Source organism: Rana temporaria, chromosome 5 (genome assembly GCF_905171775.1).
Source record: "Rana temporaria chromosome 5, aRanTem1.1, whole genome shotgun sequence".
In the NCBI taxonomy this organism is placed as follows: domain Eukaryota; kingdom Metazoa; phylum Chordata; class Amphibia; order Anura; family Ranidae; genus Rana; species Rana temporaria.
Window position 1 is genome coordinate 352490642 of NC_053493.1, and position 27224 is coordinate 352517865.

The 27224-nt window shown below is 44.7% G+C and overlaps 1 protein-coding gene across 1 annotated transcript in view; it reads left to right on the forward strand.

Annotated features, from left to right (window-relative positions):
- The window catches only part of CPNE3 (copine 3), a 92297-nt gene that overhangs the window by 10239 nt on the left and 54834 nt on the right, over nucleotides 1-27224 (forward strand). The window contains exons 2-3 of the mRNA XM_040354582.1: nucleotides 19152-19291; nucleotides 24015-24194. Of these exons, the coding sequence (XP_040210516.1) occupies nucleotides 19160-19291; nucleotides 24015-24194 (312 nt within the window). The 5' untranslated portion in view covers nucleotides 19152-19159. The remainder of the gene's footprint in view (nucleotides 1-19151; nucleotides 19292-24014; nucleotides 24195-27224) is intronic.

Sequence of the window (27224 nt, forward strand, 5' to 3'; positions counted from 1 at the left end):
AGTCCCTTTATGGCGCTGCAGCAATGTGAAGCAAGACACAGTCCAATCTGTGAAAGTGAGATACACGATACCCAGTGCGGCCGCCAACCACTGGAGAATGGGCACAGGAACACAAGAACAAAAAAAGCAGTGCTCTATGGGTAAAGTCATAAAACGTTATAGTCTAAAAATGGAAATAACATTGGTATTGACACACACAATCGTGTGTGTCAATACCAATGTTATTTCCATTATTTCCATTTTTAGACAATAAAGTTTTATGACTTTACCCATAGAGCACTGCTTTTTTTTGTTTTTTGTTCTAATGCTAGATCTAATGGTACTGATTTTACAGTCAGATTCTATAGTGCATGGTCAGCTTTAGGGCTCTTTCACACAATGGTGTCCGTTTTTTTCATGGACTCCGCTGGCTCAGCAGGGATCGATCTGTTGAGCCCCGCTGAGCTTGTGGAGGACAGGTCCGTCTCCACTCACTGTGCAGGGACGGACCTGTCAGAGCCCTGCTCTCCTCGGATGAAAACTGATCCACCTATCCGTTTTCATCCAAACTGATCCGGCAGAAGGATGGGAAAAAGGGTTTCCATCCGTCTGCATTTAGCGGATCAGATGTAAGCGGACATGTCACCGCTGACATTCGTCGCTCCATAGAGGTACATGATGTGTCTGTTCAGGTCCGCCTGACAAACTGACAGGCGGACCTGAGCAGTCAGCATGTGTGAAAGAGCCCTAAGGCCTCGTACACACGAGGGGACATGTCCGATGAAAACGGTCCGCGGACCGCTTTCATCGGACATGTCCGCTCTGAGATTTCGGTCTGATGGTTTTACACACCATCAAACCGAAATCCCCGCGGACAGGATATGCGGTGACGTGGCCGCGCCGTTGACGCAGCGACGTGCGCGACCCTGGAAGGTCAATGCTTCCACGCATGCGTCAAATCACTTTGACGCATGCGAGGGCTTTCGGCCGAGCGGACATGTCCGGTAAGTCGTACAGACGACCGAACATGTCCGACGGGCAGGCTTCCAGCGGACATGTTTCTTAGCATGCTAAGAAACATTTGTCCGCTGGAAACCTGGCCGATCCGACGGAAATTTGTCCGGTCGGCCGTACACACGACCGAACATGTCCACGGGAACTGGTCCGGCGGACCAGTTTCAGCAGACATGTTCGGTCGTGTGTACGAGGCCTAAGGCCCCTTTCAGACGTCCGTTCATTACAAGTCCGTTAACGGACTTGTAATGAATCCCTATGGGGACGCATCCGCTAGCGTCCGCGTCAGTCGGGATCCGCTTTTCCGAACGGAAGAAACCCTATTTTTCTTCCGTTCGGCGGAGCGGAACTGATGCAGACGGACAGACGGTCCGTCTGCATCAGGTTCCCCATAGGGGACAGCGGAGCAGAGACAGGGCGGTCCCTGCACTGTGTGCGGGGACCGCCCTATCCGCCGACAGCTGATTGGGGATCCCCGCTGAGCCGACGGAGACACACGGAGCGGACCCGGAAACGGTCCGCTCCGTGTGAAAGAGCCCTAAGGCTCACAATCTGAAAATACAACCTTCAACTTTAGACAAACCAAAGCTATTTGCATGCAGTATAAATAACTAGGCAAATTAGGCAGTCAGTTTGTATCCATTCAGTCGGGTTTTGCACTACATTTTGCTAGTGGCTCCTATACTCAGAATTGCTGTTACTGAAACTTAGCTTCAAGAATCTGTCTCTGCCTCTCCATCTGCTCTCTCACATGGTGGCCTCCACTGAACTTATCTAGACCAAGTAGCCAAAAGGGAGATGAAGTTAGAATCCTTCCATCCCCCACAAAGCACTTTTCAAGTTCTTCCTACATCATTGTCTTCTGATTTGAAGCTTACTGTATTTGTATTTTTTTTTTCTTCAGTTCCTCTGAATATTGCTGAGGTTTATTGTCCTTGAACATACTATTATCCCTGTTAATTTTAACACCCAGTTACCTCTCATTTACCGGCTCCTTCCTTTTTTGAATGAAAAGTCGGTGATCACAGACTCTGTTCATTCCTAATTCCTAACTGTGTTTACAATGCTTCAGTTTATGCATGGAGAGGAGCCTCTGTCTCCTCTCCATTCATTTTCAGTGCAGCTGAGGCTGCAGAGAAAGGGACTGGGGAATCTGTTTTCTCAGTCCCTTCCTCTTCCTCAAAGGGGAGATGTCTGGGGTCTGTCAAGACCCCTGATATCTCACCAAAGCCCCCCAACAGGGCTGATTAAAAAATAAAGAATTGTAATAAATATTTAAAAGGTTAAATTGTAAAAATAATAATAAAAAAAAAACATGGACACCGCCCCCGCCCCCCCCCTCCAAAAAAAAGCAGTCAAGAAATTATTTTAAAAAAAATTATTGTAAAAATAAAATTGTAAAAAAAAAAAAAAACCTACGGCCACTGTCACATGACATTAAAAAAAAGTATCGGTACTTATACTCAGTCCTAAAAAAGTGGTTTTGGAACATGATGAAACCCAAATCTTTTTCTACTCTTTAGTCTCCCCACAGATCATTAATTTACTAACTGACATATCAGTATGGATGTTACACCACTTCCTAAAACTCAATATTTCAAAATTGAATATGTCATTAGTACAGGGCTCGACAAATCCCGGTCGCCATGGCGACTAGAAATAGGGTCCTGGCAAAATGGCTTGGAAGGGGGGCAAAAAAAAAAAAAAAAAATTTTTTTTTTTGTGAGCCGTTGGTATTACAAGTTATTACCACCAGATGTGTAAGCTGGCGCCATCTGGTGGTGGCCGTTTGGTATTACAAGTTAAGCATTACAAGCAATTACAAGCATTACAAGCAATTCTAATGTAATTTTTCACAATTTTCACTGCCATCTTCTTCCCTCTAATTAGAACCCCCAGACATTATATATATATATATTTTTAATCCTAACACCCTAGAGAATAAAATGGCGATCGTTGCAATACTTTCTGTCATGCCGTATTTGCGCAGCGGTCTTACAAGCGCACTTTTTTAGGAAAAAATTACACTTTTTTTAATTAAAAAATAAGACAACAGTAAAGTTATCCTCATTTTTTTTAATATTATGAAAGATAATGTTACGCCGAGTAAATTCATACCCAACATGTCACGCTTCAAAATTACGTCCGCTCGTGGAATGCCGACAAACTTTTACCCTTTAAAATCTCCATAGGCGACGTTTAAAAAAATCTACAGGTTGCATGTTTTGAGTTACAGAGGAGGTCTAGGGCTAGAATTATTGCTCTCGCTCTACCAATCGCAGCGATACCTCACGTGTGGTTTGAACACCGTTTACATATGCGGGCGCTGCTCACGTATGTGTTCGCTTCTGCGCGAAAGCTCGTCAAGACGGGGGGCGTTTTCTGGCTCCTAACTTTTTTAGCTGGCTCCTAGATTCCAAGCAAATTTGTCAAACCCTGCATTAGTAGGTCTACTTGGCTGTGACCACTCTAGTGGACTAATTGGTTGAAAAAAGGCAGCCATGTTTGTCCAGAGCTGAGCAATGACATTAGATAGTGATCAGACACGCATGCACAATTTGGCTCATGTGTTACATGCTTATATATCCTCCGATTGACCCTACACAGCCGGTGTGCATCCAGGGCTGGCATTTCTGTGGAGTTTTGAATGCAGCAAACTATCCGCAGCTAAACTCCGGTGTAAATGTAGCCTACTACTTGAAATTTGGGGTTTGTCAGCCTTGTGGAAATAGAGCTCCTCACACCCACCTCCCTGAAGCTCACAAGTTTTCCTCACACCAAGCAGCACATGAAGTATAATGTAATTATAGTGTAGGAGTGTACTGGGTGACTCCTGAGGCTAGGGTTGTGTGTCGGGAATTTGTCCCGCGTGACAGTAAGGTGAGAGACTGGTTTCTCAGTGCATGCATTACATAATCTTTGTGCAGTGTCAGAATGTTGTACAGTTCTATTACACATGCCTAAATCTCATTTATATATTCACCGAGTAGAATGGAAATGAGGAAGTTCCAACAATATTTCTTGATTTTTCTGCTCGTTCACACCATGTAGATCAAGCTACCACTGGCCTTGTATTGCATAAGTCATTGCTTGCACACATAGAAAACCATTGTATTTTATGTGCTCTGTTCACACCATAATGTTGCGTTCAGGTGCATTGCATAAAAATGACACATCTGCATTGTTATACAGTAGAATGCATGGCACTGCAAATCACTGCAGTGAATCGGAACGCACTGCAATGCATAAAGTTGAATGAAGCATCATCTTGTGACATGTCAATTAGGGTTGTCCCGATACCGGTATCGGGACCGATACTGAGTATTTGCGGGAGTACTCGTACTCCCGCAAATATCCCCGATACTAAAATAGAATACTTGTTCTCCCCCCCCGCCGCCGCCGCAAACCCGTCGCCGCAAAACCGCCGCCGCCGTTAATCAGCGTGCGGGGAACAGCTTTCGTTTGAATAGCTGTATCCCCGCCGCATATAGACACTCCCCATTGCGCGGGATTGGACGGATGATCTGTCCAATCCCGCACAAGGGGAAGTGTCTATACGCGGCGGGGATACAGCTATTCAAACGAAAGCTGTTCCCCGCACGCTGATTAACGGCGGCACGTGCGGCATCAAGGTATGGGGGACATGGTTGGAATGTGGGGGACATGGCTGGAATGTGGAGGACATGGCTGGAATGTGGGGGACATGGCTGGAATGTGGGGGACATGGCTGGAATGTGGGGGACATGGCTGGAATGTGGGGGACATGGCTGCATTATGTGGGGGACATGGCTGCATTATGTGGGGGACATGGCTGCATTATGTGGGGGACATGGCTGCATTATGTGGGGGACATGGCTGGAATGTGGGGGACATGGCTGGAATATGTGGGGGACATGGCTGGAATATGTGGGGGACATGGCTGCATTATGTGGGGGACATGGCTGCATTATGTGGGGGACATGGCTGGAATATGTTGGGGGACATGGCTGCAATATGTGGGGGACATGGCTGTAATATGTGGGGGACATGGCTGCATTTGGGGACATGGCTGCATTTGGGGACACATTTAAAAAAAGTATCGGTATTCGGTATCGGCGAGTACATAAAAAAAAGTATCGGTACTTGTACTCAGTCCTAAAAAAGTGGTATCAGGACAACCCTAATGTCAATAAAGTAAAAAAAAAAGGGAAAAGCAAACAGTGCAATGTGTTGTAAGAAGGCATTACACCGCCCCCGCCACGCCTCTACACAACGCACACCAGCGTGCATGTGTATTAGCGTACAGGCTGGTATGAATGAGCCTAAGCCATCCTAATGGCTCAGTATAGAAACATGTACTAAATGAAATGTTGAGGTTATCATTGTAACTCTAAAAATACTAGTTGCCTGGCTTTTTCTACCTTCAAGTCTATATTCAGACAAAACTTTTTTTAATATTAATTTTGGACAGACTGAGGAAGGCTTAGAACCCCTGTCATGTTTACTGCTACCCAGGCCTTACCTGCTGACATTTTACCTGGCAGGAAGTGAGGTGAACTCTCCCAACAGCAACACCGAGAAATAACAAACCTTTCTCCTTAGTAAAACAGGCGGAAAGATAGAACCCACTGTTCATTTTTTGTTTATGTCTGTCCTTGGTACAGATGTAGCATCCTCTAGGTTGCAAGATGGATGTAAATAGTTTTTTTTGACGGAGTAGGTATGTTTAGGCAGGCCTAGCTGGTAGCTAGGCCTGTTTGTTTTGATCTGGGTTGGGAGTGGCTCAGTGTAAAGCTGGTGATTAACAAGCAGCACCATCAGGACCTCCCACTTCTATCCAGAATGTTCTGGTACTTTCTGGAAAGAGAGGTGGGGTGAGGAGGTGGAGTTGTTTGGGGTGTTTTAAGGAGCCCTGACCAATCCCCCAACCTGGATTGACAGGCCTCCTTAAATTGGAGCTCCACCCTAAAGTGGAACTCCCGCTGATCAGAACCCCCCCCCCCTCCGGTGTCACATTTGACACCTTTCAGGGGGAGGGGGGTGCAGATACCTGTCTAAAGACAGTTATTTGCACCCACTTCTGGCCACAGTCTGCGGGCAGGACATCACCTCCCGTCCTCCACCCGTTGTGCTCTGGGAACACTCGGCTCCTAGAGCACAGCGGGAGCCAATCAGCAGGCGCAGGGTCACCTCTTGTATAGCGGAAGTTCTGGGGGTACCGATTCCACAGGAAATTAGTGTATGTCTGCTCGGTCTGGTGGAGGAGGTGGTCCCGTCAAGGGCTCACAGAACTTTACTTAGTATTTTACTAAGAAAAAAGGCTATTTTACTTAAATGGAGGAGTCCGGGGGCTCCTGAGGTTGCTTTCTGGAAGGGGCTGGTAAATGCTATGATTCCATACTATAAGGCGACGTACTTGTCTCGGGGTTGTAGTGGGAAATTTGAGAAAGTTTGGAGGGCTTGGTACGAATCTGATTTAACAGTGGGGTAAGCTGAGAAAGATCCCTGATGTAAGAAGGTTCCTGTAAATATTTGTCATTCTTTTAGTTCGGGTGCATTGGGTGCAAGGGGTTGTATCTGTCACATTGGGGAGGAGGAGGCTTTCATCTCATTTGGTTGATGTTATGATATGGACGGGGGTAGGGAACTGAGTATGGGGGGGGGGGGGGGGGGGGGGTTATGTTGTTATGACTGCTATCTGTGATGACAAGGATTTTATGTTGGTATGCAACCGGTCCGTTTTTTTTTGTTATTTAAGGGCCAGTTCACACCATAGAAACGCAGCCCAAATGCGTTCCAGACTTCCAGGTGTTTATCTGCATGCGCGTTTTAGGCGCTTTTTTGATGCGTTCGTTGATGCAGTCCAGTGCTTTTTTTTTTTTTTTCTTAACCTTAAATAATGATAAGGACATGTGTGTTTTAGTGCATTTGGGTGCGTTCCCGTGCATTTTTGATGCGTTTTACAGCGTTCCAGTGCAGGAAAAATGTAGCATGTTCTACTTTTTTTTTTTCTCTTTCTAGAACTGGAATGCATTGGAACGCACTGGAACTGCAAGCACTGATGTGAGCTATGCCATTGAAAACCATATAACCTACTTTTCATGTGTTTTTGATGCAGAAATAAATGCACCAGACTGCATCTGGTGTGAACTGGTCCTAAAAATAACAAACCTGTTATACTTACCTCCTATGTGTAGTGGTTTTGCACAGAGCAGCCCCAATCCTCCTCTTCTTGGGTCCCTCGCTGGCGCTTCTGACCCCTCCCTCCTGCCCCCACAGCAAGCCGCTTTCTATGGGGGCACCCAAGCCGAGCCGTTGCTCCATGTGTCCATTCAGACATGGAGTCGCTCTCCATCTCCTCATTGACTCACTGACTTTGACAGCCACTTTAAGCTTCACTTTCCCAAGAATCTCCAGTCATATGCAAGGGGAAAAAAAAAAAACATTGTTTATTACTTGCACGTGATTGGATGGTGGAAGTCAGCAGAGCTTCCCCCTCATTTATTAAGCTCTGGAGCAACTGCACTTGCAAAGTGAACAGTCTACTTGCCTTTAGTAAATCCACCCCTGTATTTCATTCAAGTTTTTGTGGATGCAGATTTTGGTTGCTGTTGCACTGATTTATTTGAGTTAAAGAGGAGTTCCGATTAAAACAAAAAAAATTAAAGTCGGCAACTACAACTACTGCACCTGCTGACTTTTAATAATCGGACACTTACCTGTCCCAGGGTCCAGCAATGTGGGGGAACGAAGCCCCATTCCTCTCCCCCTCCTCTTTGCTGCGCCGTCATTGTCACTGTGGGCGCCCGGCTGTGGCTTCACAGCCTGGCATGTACTGCGCATTCGCGAGACGCATTGCGCACTGTGACTGGCCGGGCAATCATCTGGGATTTGTGACGTGTCCCAGATGATTGCCAAGAGGGGGGGGGGGGGGTGAACTTCCTTCCGGACCCCTGGGAGGAAGTGGGAGCTAAAAAGAGGTTTCTGCCCCCCCCCCCAGTTCTTTGGTGACACTTGTTTCTTTTATAATCTCTTTTATGCCCATTGTTTTGTATATATGTAGCTTGAGGTTAGCGCCACATTATAAGGAAAAGTTTTATATATGTTTTTCTTATATTTTGAATATCTAATGCTGCCACCTCTCAGTTCACAAAAAAACACAGGGCTGGCCTTCCTTTTCTGTGAGACCCTACCACTGCTTCCAACTACAGTAACCCAGAGATGACGACGACGATTTTTATTCTGCGCCAAATACGCCCCCCTTAGGAACACATCTGACTTTCCCCTCCAGAAGATTCCTTTCAAGGTTGTCCGGATCTCTCGTTAACTCAATTTGCTGCTCCAGATCTCTAATGTGAGCTTCCAAAATGGCAAAGCTGAGCTGTGTGGTACTATAGATGCACACAACCTGGCATGCCAGCAAGCCAACAGGTGCGCCTGCAACAACAGGGCTGATTTGCCGGATCGGTTGTAGCTGGCTTCCATTTTCCCAGGGATGTCGGTGCTCCCTTCTCTCCCCTGCAGCAGCCCTTCACTGACACAGAGGAGTTGAGCTCCATGTGACCCGAATGAAGCAGATTGAAGTAGCGGACACAGCCACATGTCAAAATTTGCAATGCTTGTGGGTCAAAATCAGAACACAGGCAGGGTAGACTTGGTTCTGTGCATTGGCTCCTTCACACCTATTACATTTTGACATGTGGCTGTGTGTCTGTACAGCTGATGCATCTGCATCCACCTCTATGGTCTATGTGCATGCAGCTCGATGCGGATGTAGGTGAGGTAACAATCGCAGCCTGTGCGCAGAATGGGTGTCAATTCCAAATGCTGCTGCTAGTTGTAGGAATTATTAGCTCTTTTACACAAATTTCTTATTCTAAATTTCCTAGGAAATGTAATAATCTGACAGCAGTAAGGTTTCATTTTAAATGATGTCTGCTTTGCTTTTACTATAATTACATTACAACTTCATGTTGTTTCTGGTCTATTTGCTTAAGGCAGTTAACAAAAGACAGACCTGCGACCTCATGTGACCTTCCTAGATCTGGAGACAGATTGGGGCCTTGTCTGGTATTGCTGGATTGTGGTCTATTACAAAAGGATATGTTATGTGGTTGGCTGTACACTTTCATTTTGTTATCTTTTATGCCATTGGTGCTTATTTATTTGAGCATATTTTGCTGCTTGTGATATCACCCTACTGTGATATCCACGTCATCTGCCCCCACTGTAATGTCCACATCTCCCCCACCCCCACTGTAATATCCACATCATCTCCCCCCACTGTAATGTCCACATCATCTCCCCCCACTGTAATGTCCACATCTCCCCCACTGTAATGTCCACATCTCCCCCACCCCCACTGTAATATCCACGTCATCTGCCCCCATTGTAATATCCACGTCATCTGCCCCCATTGTAATATCCACGTCATCTGCCCCCATTGTAATATCCACGTCATCTCCCCCCATTGTAATATCCACGTCATCTCCCCCATTGTAATATCCACGTCATCTCCCCCATTGTAATATCCACGTCATCTCCCCCACTGTATTATCCACGTCATCTCCCCCACTGTAATATCCACGTCATCTCCCCCACTGTAATATCCACGTCATCTCCCCCACTGTAATATCCACGTCATCTCCCCCACTGTAATATCCACGTCATCTCCCCCACTGTAATATCCACGTCATCTCCCCCACTGTAATATCCACGTCATCTCCCCACTGTAATATCCACGTCATCTCCCCCCACTGTAATATCCACGTCATCTCCCCCCACTGTAATATCCACGTCATCTCCCCCATTGTAATATCCACGTCATCTCCCCCATTGTAATATCCACGTCATCTCCCCCCACTGTAATATCCACGTCATCTCCCCCATTGTAATATCCACGTCATCTCCCCCCACTGTAATATCCACGTCATCTCCCCCCATTGTAATATCCACGTCATCTGCCCCCATTGTAATATCCACGTCATCTCCCCCCACTGTAATATCCACGTCATCTCCCCCCATTGTAATATCCACGTCATCTGCCCCCATTGTAATATCCACGTCATCTCCCCCCACTGTAATATCCACGCCATCTCCCCCATTGTAATATCCACGTCATCTCACCCATTGTAATATCCACGTCATCTCACCCACTGTAATATCCACATCTCCCCACATATCTCCCGTCAGCGCGCCGCTCTGGGGAGCTCACCTAGGCCACCGCCGGGGTGTACCAAGATGGCCGCCGATCTGAAGCTAGGCCGAAGCCGCGGCCTTTCCTATGGCCGCAATCCGCGGATCGTGTGGTGTGGCAATCCGAACGCGGCGACCTGTTTTTTTTTTTTCAAATGGGATAAAGGTTTTTACATGAATAAATAAACCTGATCATTGTAAGCACCCATGCCAGTGGTAAATGGTTTCTCATCCCTCCTAACTGATACATCTGCAAGAGAGCTTGTTCTTTTGAAAAACAGACTTGCTGGCAGGATCACCGGGATCTTTCAAATGCGGGAAAAAAAGCCTAAAACAGAAAACTAATGCAACCATCATATCAAAGAATTGGTAAACTCCAGTACAATAAATGCTTGCTTTTGGGTTTAATGCCTCATGCACGCAGATATATGAATCTGCACACTCATGTAAAAGGTTGTCTTCACCCACGCGGGATGCTTAGAAGTTTTGTGCAAAGATCTTAACCACTTAAGGACCGCCGCCTGTAGATATACGTCCACAGAATGGCACGGCTGGGCAGATGGACGTACCGGCACGTCCTGTACATCTACCCAGCCATGGGTCGCGGGCGCGCGCTCGCGACCCGGTCCGAAGCTCTGGGTACCGCGATTGCTCCCCGGAGCTGAAGAACGGAGAGAGCAGCGTGTAAACACGGCTTCCCTGTGCTTCACTGTGGTGGCTGCATCGATCGTGTCATCCCCTTTATAGGGAGACACAATCGATGACGTCACTCCTATAGCCACACCCCCTACAGTTGTAAACACACACTAGGTGAAACATAACCCCTTCAGCGCCCCCTGTGGTTAACTCCCAAACTGCAACTGTCATTTTCACAATAAAGAATGCAATTTAAATGCATTTTTTGCTGTGAAAATGACAATGGTCCCAAAAATGTGTCAAAATTGTGCGAAGTGTCCGCCATAATGTCGCAGTCACGGAAAAAAATCGCTGATCGCCGCCATTAGTAGTAAAAAAAAAATCATTAATAAAAATGCAATAAAACTATCCCCTATTTTGTAAACGCTATACATTTTGCGCAAACCAACCGATAAACGCTTATTGCTTATTTTTTTTTTTTTACCAAAAATATGTAGAATGCCTATCGGCCTAAACTGAGGATTTTTTTTGTTTTTTTGGGGGGGGGATATTTATTATAGCAAAAAGTAAAAAATATTGAATTTCTTTCAAAATTGTCGCTCTATTTTTGTTTATTGCACAAAAAATAAAAACCGCAGAGGTGATCAAATACCACCAAAAGAAAGTTCTATTTGTGGGAAAAAAAGGACGCTAATTTTGTTTGGGAGCTACGTCGCATGACCGCGCAATTGTCAGTTAAAGCGACGCAGTCCCGAATCGCAAAAAGGGGCCTGGTCCTTTACCTGCATTTTGGTCCGGGGCTTAAGTGGTTAAAGAGCATCCCGGAATGTACATCCATGCAGGACCAATGCATAGATCAGTCTGGAACACCCATGAATCCTGCGCAGGTGAACGCAGCCCTTTGCACGAGTGTTTATGGATCGTATCCCTGTGTGAATGAGGCCTAATTGCTGCCCTTTCATATCTCTTCTGGCTGGACAATGAATCTGAATTGTGAGGATTTATGGAGATAAAAGTGACATTGCAGAAAGGCTTTGTTCATTAGTGCCAATTACCGGGAAGAGGAAGAAGTGATAATGTGTTCTGCAATAACTGTTCCATTTTATTTATTCATGTAGAAGAGATAACACTCCGCCAGTTGCCATAATCAGCTGTTAATTCTCGGCATCATGCAGTGTTTTGGGTGCGGTGAAAATTCACAACTATAATAATAAACTTTATTTTATGTAGCGCCTTTAACCACTTGCTTACTGGGCACTTAAACCCCCCTCCTGCCCAGACCAATTTTCAGCTTTCAGCGCTGATGCATTTTCAATGACAATTTCACGGTCATGCAACCCTGTACCCATTTTTTTCCACAAATAGAGCTTTCTTTTGGTGGTATTTGATCACCCCTGCGTTTTTTTTTTGTTTTTTTTTAAAAATTAAAAAAGACAGAATAAAAAAAAGAAAAATTAATTATATAGTTTTAATATTTTGTTCTAAAATTTTGCAACGGGTAATTTTTCTCCTTCATTGATGTACGCTGAGGAGGCTGCACTGATGGGCACTGATAGGTGGATTGATAGGTGGCACTGGTGGGTCACTGAGAAGTGGCACTGATAGCAGGCACTGATAGCTGGCAGTGATGGGCACTGATCAGCACTGGTAGGGTACACTGATAGGCAGCACTGCTACTTACCACCGATTGGCGCCAATCGTGGGCATTGATAGGTGGCACTCGTGGGCATTGATAGGTGGCACTGGCAGGTGGTAATTGTGGTCACAGATGAGGCAGATTTTGCCTCCTTCCTCTACGGGACCGATGTCCCTTGCACATAAGCTGGTCATCTGCTTTTTTTTTCTCCTCACGCTGAGAAAAAAAAGATTACAGAGTTTTGTTTACATCACGTGATCGGCTGTCATTGGCTGACAGCTGATCACGTGGTAAGGGGCCAAGACCGGCCCCTTACTCGAATCTGTGATCACCCGAGTCTCAGTGACTCGGTGATTACAGCGCGCGCCCTGCAGGGGCCAGGTAACAAACTAAAAAAGAGAAACTTCAGATTTTTTTTTATTTTTTCTTCGTTTCTGTCATAAAATTTTGTTTTCCCCTTCACTTATGGGCACTGATGAGGCGGCACTGATATGTAGAATTGATGGGCACTGATAGGCAGCACTGATATGCAGAACTGATGGGCACCAATAGGCGGCACCGATATGCAGCACCGATGGGCACAGACAGGCGGCAGTGATGGGAACTGACAGGTGGCACTGATAGGCAGCACTGATGATGAGGTACTGATGTGTTACTGACAGGTGTTTACTACTGGGCTCTGATTGGCGCTGTGGTGGGCACTAATTGGCACTGTGGTGGGCACTGGCAGTCTTTTATTATGGGGACACTGCTGGGCACTGATTGGCAGGCGATTGGCACATCTGAGGGGGCTGTGCTGATGCACAAGACCCCAACCCCCCCTCTTTGACAGGCAGCGCCGCCGATCAGCTCTCCCTGTCAGCGCGAACCGAGAAATGCCGTTTACCGGCACTTCAAGGTTCACTCGATGATCAGCTGTGATCTGACCAAAAGACATAGAGCTTTGGAAATAGACAAGTAAACACTACAGATATAAGTGTCGTTTCTATCTGGTGCTTCCTTCCTCTGTTATCAGTTTGAGTCACTTTTGATGGGTTATACTTGCCTGCAAATGAAACTGTGCTGTTTCCACTGGAGGCCGCATCCATGTTCGCCCCCTTTCCTTTCCGGGGCTGTGCACTCCAGCTCTGTGGCTGGCCAAAGTCGTGTGACGTCCCTCTGGCGCATGCGCGTGGGAGCCTTCAGTCACGGCACTTGCTAGCGAAGAAACGGCGCACATTTAGGAGATATTTACTGTGCCTATAGGTTGTAAGCCTTATTTAGGCACAACTTGAAAATGGATTTTTACAACCTCTTTAAGAATTATATGAAATTTCAGTGACTGGGTTTACGAATACTTTAAAGTAGACCTTTATTCAAACGTGCTGCTTATCCCCGTCCCCGCCCCTATCAATGCTTTCAGCTGGCTGAGATTCATCAGGAAGAACAACCGGTTCCCAAATCCAAGATGGCGGTGCCTGGGACCCGCAACAGTGAGTAGAACTGGCTGCAGGTAGACTGGGACTCCAGGCACTTGTAAGTACTTCATTTTTTAAAGTAAGCAGCTGCAGTATTTATTTATTTTTGAAAGTGTGAAATTCCTCTTTAAAGTGCCCATAGACATGCAAGTTGAGGTTTTTTCGGGGGAAGTTGTAGTTGGACAGATTGGAATCTGGCAGTTTTTCTCCCAGATAAGCTGCCACCAGAGGTTTCTGTGTTCAATCTCCCCTTCTTCCTCCTTTCTTCCTCCATATCCACTTCCGAATTTCAGGTGGTTATACTGGGATGATACCTGTAGCTGCAGACATCGCCCCAGTACTGTTTTTTTAGAGCTGGTGGTCAGATTTCTTTTAAAAGTAATCTAACGGGTAACTAGCTACAGGACTGCTTTTAAAAGCACCTGGGGGGGACGTCCCCCGCCTCCCGCCAGGCCGCCACCTTCTGCGGCTTGCTCGGGCTCTCCCACCCCACTGGAAAACCGCGTCTGCCAGCTGGTCAGAAAGCCAAACAAAGTCAGGAATTGCTATCCCTTCCGGTTTACCCGGATGTCAACTGCGCCATTTAAAAAAATCAAAAGCATTCGAAAACACTGATCTTGCCAGTTTGGATGCTTTTAAGGGCAGAGGAGGGATTTGGGTTCTTATAGACCCCAGATCTCTCCATAAGAGTACCTATTGCTGTCACAATGATGGTTACATTCCTTGTGACGGCAATAAAAGTGATTTAAAAAATGTAAAGCAAAAGTGTAAAAATATAAATATATATATTTAAAATGCCCCCATCCCACAAAAGTGAACTCGCCGGTTGTCTACGCACACATGCAAACAGCGATCTTCCCACACATGTGAGGTATCTCCGCCAACATCAAATTATGGGCACTAGACCCCCTCTGTGATTCTAAAGTGTAATGCCGCATACACACGGTTGGAATTTCCGATGAAAAAAGTCAGACGGAATTTTTTCATTGAATATTCCGACCGTGTGTATGCCCCATCGGACTTTTTCTGTTGGAAATTCCGACGGACTTAGAAAGAGAACATGACATTTCTATCGGAAATTCCGCTCGTCTGTATGGATTTCCGACGGAGAAAAAAGAACACGCATGCTCAGAAACAATTTGACGCATGCTCGGAAGCATTAAACTACATTTTTCTAGGCTCGTCGTAGTGTTGTATGTCACCGCGTTTGTGACGGTCGGAATTTGGTGTGTCCGTGTGTATGCAAGACAGCTTGAATGGAATTCCGATGGAAAAAACGGACGTGTGTACACATCATAACTTATAAAGGCTTTTAAAGCATTGCCTATGGATAGTAAAATGAACTACATTTGTTGACATTGCACAGGCGTGCAACATTTGAAAGCGTGACATGTTTGGTATCTGTTTGCGCTGCATAACATCATCTTTTACCATCCACCAAAAAATTGGGTTACGTACTGTTTTTCTTTGCAGTAAGATTCAGAAAGGTGTATTTCTTCACAAAAAATTGCATTTGAAAAATTGCGCAAAACCCACCATTTTATTCTCTAGGGTCTCTACTTTAAAATATATATGTTTGGGGGTTCTAAGTAATTTTCTAGCAAAAGATACTGGCCCGGATTCAGATACATTTGCGTATCTTTTGGCGGGCGTAACGTATCTCAGATACGGTACGCCGCCGTAACTTAAGGCGCAAGTTCCGTATGCACAAAGAACTTACGCCCTAAGTTACGGCGGCGTAACGCCTGTGATCCGGCGTAAGCCCGCCTAATTCAAATGGGGATGATGTGGGCGTGTTTTATTTAAATGAATGGTGACCCCGCATATTTTAAATTTTTTACGAATGCCGCATGCGTAGTTCGTGAAAAAATCCCAGTGCGCATGCTCGAAATTACGCCGCAAATTGTCATTGCTTTAGACGTGAATTTAACTTACGTACAGCCCTATTCCCAAACGACTTACGCAAACGATGTAAACTTTTCAAAACTCGACGCGGGAACGACGTCCATACTTAACATAGGATACCCCTCATATAGCAGGGGTAACTTTACGCCGGAAAACGCCTAACGTAAACGACGTAAAAAAATGCACCGGGCGGACGTACGTTTCTGAATCGGCGTATCTATCTAATTAGCATATTCATCGCGTAAATATACGGAAGCGCCACCTAGCGGCCAGCGTAAATATGCAGCCTAAGATACGACGGTGTAAGACACTTACGCCGGTTGGATCTTATGGAAATCTATGCGTAACTGATTCTATGAATCAGTCGCATAGTTACGACCCCACACACTGAGAGATACGACGGCGTATCCGTAGATACGCCGTCGTATCTCCTTTCTGAATCCGGGCCACTGATTGTTACATTTAAACAAAAAGTGCCAGTAAAGGCCTGGGACTGGAAGTGGAAATACTGTACAGTACAGCAACATGAGCACTGTTGGTTCTGTAGCAGTGCTGAACATATTCTGACCCGGTCATACCATGAGACTAAATGGGCAAGTGAGTCAAAATGACGTGAAGTTTGTGCAGTTTAGTAACCCGAGGCTATAAGTGTAATGCTTTTTAGTAAAAATTAACCTTCTACTAAAACACATTTGATTTTATCTCATCTCGTAATATCCTCAAGATAATCATTCCTCTAGTAAATGATTTTCAGGGAACGCACATTCCTTCCTTTAAATTACTAAACCTCTCTGCTAAATGTGAATATGGATAGGGAAACAGAGATTGGGGTGAGGATTGTGTTCAATTGTTACCCACTTCCGGGCCGCCGCACGCCGATATACGTCGGCTGTTTGAAGAGGGATATCTCTGTTGTGGCAGCAGCTAACTGCCATAGCAGAGGTAACCTCTTCTTCAGCCGGTGGTCCGATTTCTGATAAAGGTGGTCTCTTGCAGATTTGCCGCAAGATCACCTGCTCTGTGCAGCGGTTTTCCACAGAGCAGCCCCGATCCTCCTCTTGGTCCCCTGCCACCACTCCTGCCTCCTCCCTCCTGGCGAGTACCCCAGGAGCAAGCATCCTGCAATGGGGGCACCCAAGCCGCTGCTCCTTGTGTCCATTCTCACACACACAGCCATGGCTCAGCCCCATCCCCCTTCTCATTGGCTCACTGACTGTGTGATTGACAGCAGCAAGAGCCAATGGCTCCTGCTGCTGTCTCAGCTAATGAGGATGGAGAGTCCTTGGAGAGCTGAGGCTCTCGTGCACATCGCTGGATCGTGATGGGGCTCAGGTAAGTATTAGGAGAATGTTGTTTACCTTCATAAAAAGAAGGTAAAAAACCTTGAGCCTTTCGAACCACTTTAATATGGGCCAGGGGGAAGAATGTTCCTTACAGTAGTGATAAGTGTGAAGAATGTCCCCATTAAAGTTGTGGTCAGAATGCAATACTTACAGACAACTAAAAACATTGTTGGTGTCATGTTGCTGGCTCTGCCATGTGGCATTGTGGGAGGTCAACCAGCCAAAGTTCAAGGAACCCTTAGCAACCTTTGGAGGAGCCCTGGTTGAGGATGGCTGGTTTAGAGGGATGGTGGAGGAGGGTAATATTTTGCTTTAGAACTAGCCTACTTTCCTAACTCCAAAATGTATTTTGAGTGAACATCCTAAATAATAGGTACGTTTTCATGCATATCACTCATATTTTACTTTCAGTTTTATTTTATCTAAAAGTTGCAAAAATTACACCTGACGAAACCTGTAAGGGCCTGGTGATGAGGAATTCTGTACTGTTGTAGCTATTGGCACTGCTCTCATCTCTGCGTCATTTGTCTGATTTTACTTATTCTCCTCCCACCCAGAAAAGCAAAAATATACAGAAGAAATGGGTGGATATAAATCATTTTTTTTTGGAGGGGGAGGGGGGGGGGGTTTATTACATTTATTTTAATAAAATGCTTTTGGAGTAAAAATCTATTTAAGATACATTAATAATTTAGTTTATTCAGCATGAAATGGAGCATAGTTGTGTAGCATGAGGCTGTATACTCTGCAATAGTTACATTTTTTGTAAACTCATTCAATGAATCCAAGCTCTGCAAGCTGAGATAACATGCACTTCATTGATGCAATCACACAATTTCATGTTGACCATAAGATAAAACAAAGTTCAGGAATGTTCCTTTATCCCATTGTTTTGCAAATCTATGTACACTACAAACTGTATGATTGATTCGGTTTTGATATCGCTGTTTTACTAACCTGACCGCTTATTATTCTAAATAGGAAACCTTCATTTTGATTGCAAATATTAAAGATTCTAACTACCAGCAAGAATAATTCCTTACATTTAAAGAGCACCTGTCATTTCAGATCCATCATGGCAGCGCCTGTTAGCGGACATCCATTTTCCCTCACCTTGTGTTACTGCCACATCACCAGCTGTCCCTTTAAAATTAATGGGAGTGAATGGGACTGTCGGTGAGTCAACAGCGGGTCAGAGGAGGATCTGCTGTGGGACAGAGATGATGGTTGCTCTTTAAAAATTATGATTTAAATTAAATCGAATCCACCCTGCTAAGAAATGTCCTCTGTTGAAGCGAGGATCTGTCAGCAGGGTTGCCAACTTTCAGTAAATTTACGAACAGTTTGAAAAATACGTACTTTTTGCATCTGTCCTTGAATGTCCATTACGGACATGTAATGCGCAAAAGTTCTACGCATGCTCGGAATCATTGAACTTCATTTTTTTCGGCTCGTCGTACGTGTTGTACGTCACCGCGTTCTTGACGGTCAGAATTTCCGACCACATTCGTGTGACCGTGTGTATGCAACACAAGTTTGAGACAACATTCCGTCGAAAAAAAAAAACGGTTTTATTTTTTGGAATTTCCGATCACTACTATTATTATTCATCATAGTAACACTGGTAACATAGCTTTTAGTTAACATTTGAGAAGTTTTCTTTAAGGCTGCACTCGCACCTAATACGTATTCGGCTCACAGCAGGTGGTCCAGTGCGGTCCTGTTCTTTGTTTCAGGGACGAGTCGGGCCCAAATTTTTGCCTTAATTCGGACCTGAACCAGAGCCAAAGACGCACAGGACCCCTGTGTAATATGCTCCGCAGCCGCCCCGGAGATGTGCTAACCGGCTCCATTGAGAGACGGTCACAATCTCCTGTCATGCAAATTGGATGTGGGAAAAAGCCTCGTCCAATTTGCATAAGTGTGAACCCAGCCTGAATCGGAGCCATAAAAAAAAAAAAAAATAATCTGTTCTGAATGTAAAATCCTTTTTTTTTTTTTTTTTAGAGCTTCAAATGGCGGCGCAATGTGTGACCAAGGTGGAGCTGAGCATTTCCTGCGACAACCTTCTAGATAAGGATATCAGTTCCAAATCTGATCCTTTGTGCGTCCTCCTAATGAACACCAGTGGCCAGCAATGGTTTGAGGTATATAACTTTATTGCTATTATTTATCGTTTGATTCTATTAATTGTTCGGTCAAATGCACAAGTTTAACTGCATACACACTGAAATGATTGCTAAAAAGTGTGAAAAGTTCTGTAATGTGCCTTTAGGTTGTATAGCAGGCATGTCCAAAGTCTGGCCCGCGGGCCAATTGGGGCCCTCGTTCGGGTTCAATGTGGCCCCCCTGGTAATTTGTGTGTGTGTGTGTGTGTGTATATATATAATCTTTTTTGTGGTCCCAAGGGCCACAAAACATATATACTGTATTTATCGGTGCTGCCTCAGAGGGGACAGGGAGGGGACGAAAAGAGTGCCGTCACATTACATACAGGAGAATCTTCTGTTTACTCGGCAGCGTCTGTAATATGAAGTCCCGTCTCCTGGGCTGCCATTGGACGACTGTTCTGTCTATCATAGGAGGCGGGACTTTGTATTAAAGAGGCCGCTGTCTAAACGGGAAATTCTCCTGTATGTAATCTGTTGGCACTCGTCCCACCCCCCTCCCTCTCCCCTCCAAGGCTGCAGATGGGCATCAATCAGGCTGCACTGATGGCAATGGTGAGGTTGCAGATGGGCACTGATTAGGCTCCATTGATGGGCTCTGACCCTTATTTTGCTTCACAGTTCTTTTATTAAATATTTTTTTTCCCCCTGAAACTTCCCCTTTTTAAAGTGAAGGTGCGTTTTATACGCTGATAAATACGGTATATACAAATAACACGTCCAAGCTCATCCTTCGTCCCAAGCGGCACTCAGGGATTCGTTGGGGCTACAAAGATATATATATATCCAAATAACACGCTCAAACTCATCTCTTCACCACACACAGCCACAAAGACAAGAGAATTCTTGTTGGGCATTGGTAGTGTATTAGTGCTCAGACGAACACACTTAGACTGACTTTTAATGGTTCAAAGAATGTCAGGCAAAATGGTCGGCCCTCACGCATGTTCACTTCATGAAATCTGTCCCTCTTTAAAAAAAGTTTGGACACCCTGGTTGTATAGTATGATAGAGCAAGTTTCCCTGGTCCGCGGCCCACTGCCGGGCCGTGGCCTATTTGCAGCCGGGCCGCGAAGGCTGCACTGTGTGAGGTGTGGCGGCGGGCAAGCAGAGAGATGACACTCACCGCCCGCATGCCCAGATCACGGCATTTCCTCCCAGACACTGCAGCGAGGTGCGGGAGCAGAGAGATGAGATCATCTCTCGCCGCCCGCCCGGAACACAGGTTTACAGCTGCATAAGACGACAGAGTGGCTGTCAGTGTCTCCTTCCCCTGCTCCCCCCATTCACCTTCTGTAACAGCACGACCCCACTCACCTTCTGTAACAGCACGAGAGAAGGGAGAGAGGGCAACTTTGTGGATTCTGGCTGCCAAAGCTCCAGTACCCCTCCCCTCCCATTGGCCAAGGGGAGGAACCAATTGTAGGAGATCAGCAGAGGACCATGGGACATGAAGTGGCAGGTGACATGGCAATCAACACCTGGTGGCAGGTGACGTGGCAAGCGACAATCCACACCTGGTGGCAGGTGACGTGGCAAGCGACAATCCACACCTGGTTAAAGGTGACGTGGCAAGTGACAAACCGCATCTGGTGGCAGATTATGCATTATGGTGAGTTTGAACTATTTCATTTTACAATACAATGCAATGTGCTTCAATTATCCCAACACCATATCGGCCATTGTTCTGTGATGATTGAAGCGCTAACACCAGCCATTTCCTTGAAAAATTGCCAGTGAAAAGCTACATAACAACCCAAAACATGCTATTCCACAACGCCGGTCATCGGTACCAAAAAGGTTGGGGACCACTGTATAGAGTGTATAAACATGCACTAAATTGGGCTGTGCTTCTTCCCATGCCTACAGATTGCTCCCCATACATCAGTGCAGAGCGAACATAACAGGCCTGATTTACTAAAGGAGTAGAGACCTTTAACTTAACAAAATGAAAGTTCTAGATTAGTGTTTCACAACCTCAGTCCTCAAGAATCCCTAACCGATCATGTTTTCAAGATTTCCTTAACAAAGATTCTTTAAATTCATACCAATGGCTTGGTATTTATGACAAATTGTTTGTTTAAAGTAGAACTATACTTATGTCTGCTTCAGTGCTGCGGTGGAGCTCCTTCACTGGCCTCTGACCTTTCATCCAGGGTTGCCAACTGTCAGTAAATTTACAAACAGTTTGTAAAATCTGTAATTTTTGCAGCTGTCCATAAATGTCCATTACGGACATACAGACTAGACGTCCATGATGGACATTCACGGACAGATGTAAAAATTACAGATTTTACAAACTGTAAATTTACTGAAAGTTGGCAACCCTGCTTTCATCATGTCTTCTTTCCGTTCTGATTTTTGCCTATTTTGATTTGCCAGGCTGAGATGTTATCACTTCAGCGCATGCATGACAGACAGAAGCTGAAATTGTACACTGAGCTTTTCTATATTGTTTTCTCTGCATTAAAAACCTGTCTGTTCGCTTTGTTCAATCTTTAACCACTTGCCGAACGTTGCACGCCGATATACGTCGGCAGAATGGCAGCGGTGGGCAAATGGACGTACCTGTACGTCCCTTTTAAGAAGCTGCCCGCCGCGCTCTTCGTGACCATTCCCGCATGACCCACAGACTCGATGTTCGCCGGTGGCCCACGATCCTGTCGCAAAGAGGCAGAACGGGGAGATGCCTATGTAAACAAGGCATTTTCCTGTTCTGCCTAGTGACATGACAATGATCTACTGCTCCCTGTGATCGGAAGCAGTGATCACTGTTGTGTCACTTGTAGCCCATCCCCCCTACAGTTAGAATCACTCCCTAGGACACACTTGACCCCTTCATCGCCCCCTTAGTGTTTAACCCTTTCCCTGCCAGTGTCATTTACACAGTAATCGGTGCATTTTTATTGCAATGAGTGCTGTATAAATGACAATGTCCCAAAATAGCGTCAAAAGTGTCAGATGTGTCTGCCAGTCATGATAAAAATTCACAGATCACCAAAACATTTATGAAAAAAAATGCCATAAATCTATCCCCTATTTTGTACACGCTATAACTTTTGCGCAAACCAATCAATATACACTTATTGCGATATTTATTACCGAAAATATGTAGAAGAATACATATCGGCCTAAACTGAGAAAAAAAATGCTTTTTTAAAAAAAAGATATGTGGGATATTTATTATAGCAAAATGTAAATTTTTTTTTTTTCAAAATTGACGCTCTATTTTTTGTTTATAGCGCAAAAAAATAAAATCGCAGAGGTGATAAAATACCACCAAAAGAAAGCTCTTTTTGTGGGGGGGGGGGGGAGGACATTAATTTGGACAATATTGGACAGAACAGCCCTGATCATCCTCTTCTGAGGTCCCCCGCTGGTGCTCCTGGCTCCTCCTCTTCGGAAAGTGCCCACCATAAGAAGCTGCTTCCTATGGGGGCACTTGTGTGGACTCAATCCCGAGCCCCACTGTGTCTATAGACACAGACAGTCAATGGCTCCTGCTGTTAGTAATCTGCCCTGTGAGGCGCAAGAGAGTGGAGAGAGCTGCTGCTCTCATACACATTGCTGGATCGAGATCGGGATTAGGTAAGTATATAGGGGGGGCTGGGGATTAACCTGGACACAGAAGTTTTTTTACCAAAAAAAAAAACCTTAATGCCGTGTACACACGACCATTTTTAATGGTCTAGAAAAAACTATTTTTTTTTCAACCCGATTATTGTTAAGCGTGCCTTGCCTACACACGATTGTGAAAAAAAAAATGCTCTAGCAAAGCACGGTGACGTACAACACGTACGACGGCACTATAAAGGGGAAGTTCCATTCGGATAGCGCCACCCTTGGGGCTGCTTTTGCTGATTTTGTGTTAGTAAAAGTTTGGCGAGAGACGATTTGCGCGTTTCAGTCTGTTACAGCGTGACAAATGTGCTATCTCCATTGCGAACGCTACTTTTACCAGAACGATCGCTCCCATCTCATAACTTGCTTCTGAGCATGAGCGTTATTTTCACGTCGTTAAAGCCTACACACGACCATTTTTGACAACGTTAAAAACGTCAACGTGAAAAACGACGCAAACATTTAGAGCATGTTCTAAATTTTTAATGCCCATTTTTAACGTTGCGAAAAATGCTCTGGAGCCCACACACGATCGTTTTTAATGACATAATTTTTTTTTTAATTTTTACATTGCAAAAAACGGTCGTGTGTACGCGGCATTAGAATCACTATAATCAAAACATGCTCTTGGAATACGTTCTTGGACTGAAGTCTTCTACAATATCAATTAGAAAAGGTACAAGTGTAATGGGGACCATAAAGTCTAATTTGTCAGTGAGAGAGACCAGTAGTTGGTGCCAAAAAAAGAAGAGATCTTGAAGTTTAGCTTATTTACTAAGCTGCTTGTTTACCAAGTGAACATTTGTTTTAATACGTGAATAGTCTCTACTCCTTTAGAAAATTTGCCTTCTTATGTTCAAAGGTTTAGAACTCATGCGTTTTCTATTCAGAACAGACTTAAATGAAGGTCTGGTGGCATTGATATTTCAGCATCAGTTGGTGCATACGTGTGCCCACCCCAAACTCAGGAGACCTAAAGAACTAATAATTAAAGAAAAATATACATTATAACTGCAGATCTTTATCTTCACGCTCAGAAAATGGAATGCATTAATGATGTTTGCGATCTTCTTGTGTTCAGGTTGACCGCTCGGAAAGGATTTCAAATTGCCTAAACCCAAAATTTGTGAAGAAGTTTGTGATTGATTACTACTTTGAAATAGTTCAGAAAGTGAAGTTTGCCATCTACGACATTGACAATAAAACGTATGACCTGGAAGATGATGATTTCTTGGGAGAGTGTGAATGCACCCTGGGGCAAGTAAGTGTCTTTCCAGTTTTATGCTGGACTAGAAACATTTGCTACAAAATAACAGTGTGGCCAAAATAGAGATACCAATGTCACCGTACTTGTTTATCCGGTGGGGTCTTTAGAACTTCATCCTGCAATGTTTAGGAAGAGCTCCAGTCTAAAGAAGACCTAGATATACTTTTAACCTCCCTGGCGGTATGATTCTTTCAGAAAAAAGGTGCTGAAAGCGGTACCATTATTTGCAAGGAAATTTGGCGTTTTATACTGTAGGTCTGTAATTCTTAGGAATAACTCACTTAAATCTGACCAAACAAGAGTCTAATAGGCATCCCGGGTATGACATTTTTTTTAAAAACAAAATTATAAATTATAATATAATAAATAATTATAAATAATTATAACAAATAATAATATAATTCTAAAAAAAAATTATTCAATAATGTAATCAACTCAAAATCACTGAAATTTGCTCAGTTGCAGAATTGTCGCTGTCATTACTTTTATTTTTTTATGACGAATTTCCCCACAAATCGCTATCGCACAATTCTGCAAGTGATTATAATTTATTATCGCTGTTTTCTAGCTGATCTAAAACTATTTTTGACATAAAGGGACACTTTTGGTTGCTATGGACAATCTACAGTTTGCAGGCAGAAAGAACAGTTTTTATTATATAAAAGTACATGTAGGGCACTGGACAGACCACGAGGGACAAGGGGGGTGTGAATTTTTTACATACAGTATACTGTAATCTTATAGATTACAGTACTGTATGTATAGTGTTTGTTTACCTTTTTGAATTTGGCGCCGATCTCCTCCCCCGTGCGTCGTAACGTCGCAGGGAACGGAGATCGGCGGCACAGGAGGACACTGTGTGAATCGAGCGAGGTCCCGCTCGCTCACACAGCGCGGTGGCATCGCTGGATCCAGGAACAAGGTAAGCCAGCGCGCTCTGCAGGCTCTGCATAGCTATCCCGAGCGTGACTTGGGGTTACCGATTTTGGCACAAAAAATCCACCCCGACTGTGGCTCCGGAATACCGCCAGGAGGGTTAAAATAAGTAGATGATGGAAAAAGAAAGCATACTTTAGCCGGTATTTTTTAACTTCCTTAACGGTATTTCCGAGTGTGGCTCGGGGTGAATTTTCAGTACCAAAAGCGGTAACCCCGAGCCACACTCGGGATCGCATCGCAGGATCCATGTACAGCTTTTACTTACCTTGTCCCCTGGAACCTGCAATGTCTCCCCGCTGTGTGTCTCCCCCAAGTCTCCGCTCGATTCATAGTGCCGAGCTCTGTTCCCTGCAAGCGTTGTGACGCACGGGGACAGAGCTCTGCACCAATTAAAAAAATGAAAAACACAGTATACATACAGTACACTGTAATCTTACAGATTACAGTACTGCATCAAATAATTACACACCCCTTATTCCCTAGTGGTCTGTTCAGTGTCCTGCATTCAGTTTTATATTATAAATACTGTTCTTTTTGCCTGGAAACTGGAGATTGTCCATAGCAACCAAAAAGTGTCCCTTTACATCAAAAGTGCTAGAAAACAGCGATAATAAATTAGAATCACCTGCAGAATTGAGCGATAGCGATTTGTGGGGAAATTCGTCATCAGACACTGAAAGTAATGACAGCGACAATTCTGTAACTGAGCGAATTTCAGTGTTTTTGATTTTATCATTATTATATTATTATTTGTTATAATTATTTATAGTTATTCATTATATTATAATTTATGATTTTGTGTTTCAAACTTTATTATACCCGGGGTGTCTACTAGACTTTTTTTGGACAGATTTAAGTGAGTTATTCCTAAGGCCCCGTACACACGACCGAACATGTCTGCTGAAACTGGTCCGCGGACCAGTTTCAGCAGACATGTTCGGTCGTGTGTACGGCTGAGCGGACAGGTTTCCAGCGTACATTTGTCCGCCAGACCGTTTTCGAGCGGACAAATGTTTCTAAACATGTTTAGAAACAAGCCCGCTGGAATCCTGTCCGTCGGACATGTTCGATTGTCTGTACAGACTTACCGTACATGTCCGAGCGGCCGCCATCCCTCGCATGCGTCGAATGACTTAGACGCATGCGTTGAAGCATTGAACTTCCAGGGCCGCGCACGTCGCCGCGTCATCATTGCGGCAACGGCGCGGCCTTGTCACCGCGTACGCGCGGATTTCTGTATGATGGCGTGTACAGCCATCATACAGAAATCTCCGGGCGGGCATGTCCGCTGAAAACGGTCCGGCGGACCGTTTTCATCGGACATGTTTGCCCGTGTGTACAAGGCCTTAGAATTGCAGGTCTACAATATAAAACGCCAAATTTCCATGCAAAACAATTGTACCGCTTTTAGCATAAAAAATGTGACATAATCATAACACCAGGGAGGTTAAGGCTGCATTCACACCTGAGCGACAAAACGCCTGACGCCGGACGCTTCTGCCGCTAGAGGGGAGAATTCCCATTGCTGTCTATGGAGATGGTTCACATCTCATAGACGCCGAATGCCTGTCGCCTGAAAAAAAGTCCCGGACCCTTTTTTTCAGGCGACAGTGGCGTTTTCCCATTGACAGCAATGGGAAGACTTCTGAAAGAAAAAAAAAAAATGAAAGTTTCATAATCGCGGCAAAATACGCCGCTACCGCCGAACGCGCCTGTCGCTCAGGTGTGAATGGACTCTAAAGGAGGGGAGAAGGTTATCTGTAGTCCCAGTTATTCAACTCAAATCCCAACTCCAGCTAGAATTATTTTTAGTGATGAATGGGGAAGAGTTGGAACCTCTATTTTATTTCTGCTTGTTACTTTATTAGTGATTTTCATTTTTGTTTTGTGTCTCAGTGTGATTAATAATTTTTTTTTTTTTTTAATTGCGTAAACTATTGTTCATACAAAATGGTTGTTTTGTTAAGAAATTGCATTGTATAGCCTGTATAACATATTATGGTGATGTGACTCTTCTTACTGTATGGAATAACAAAGAGGCGTCATTCCGGTGCTGTGCTAATCCTAGTCACAGAAAGCCCTTAA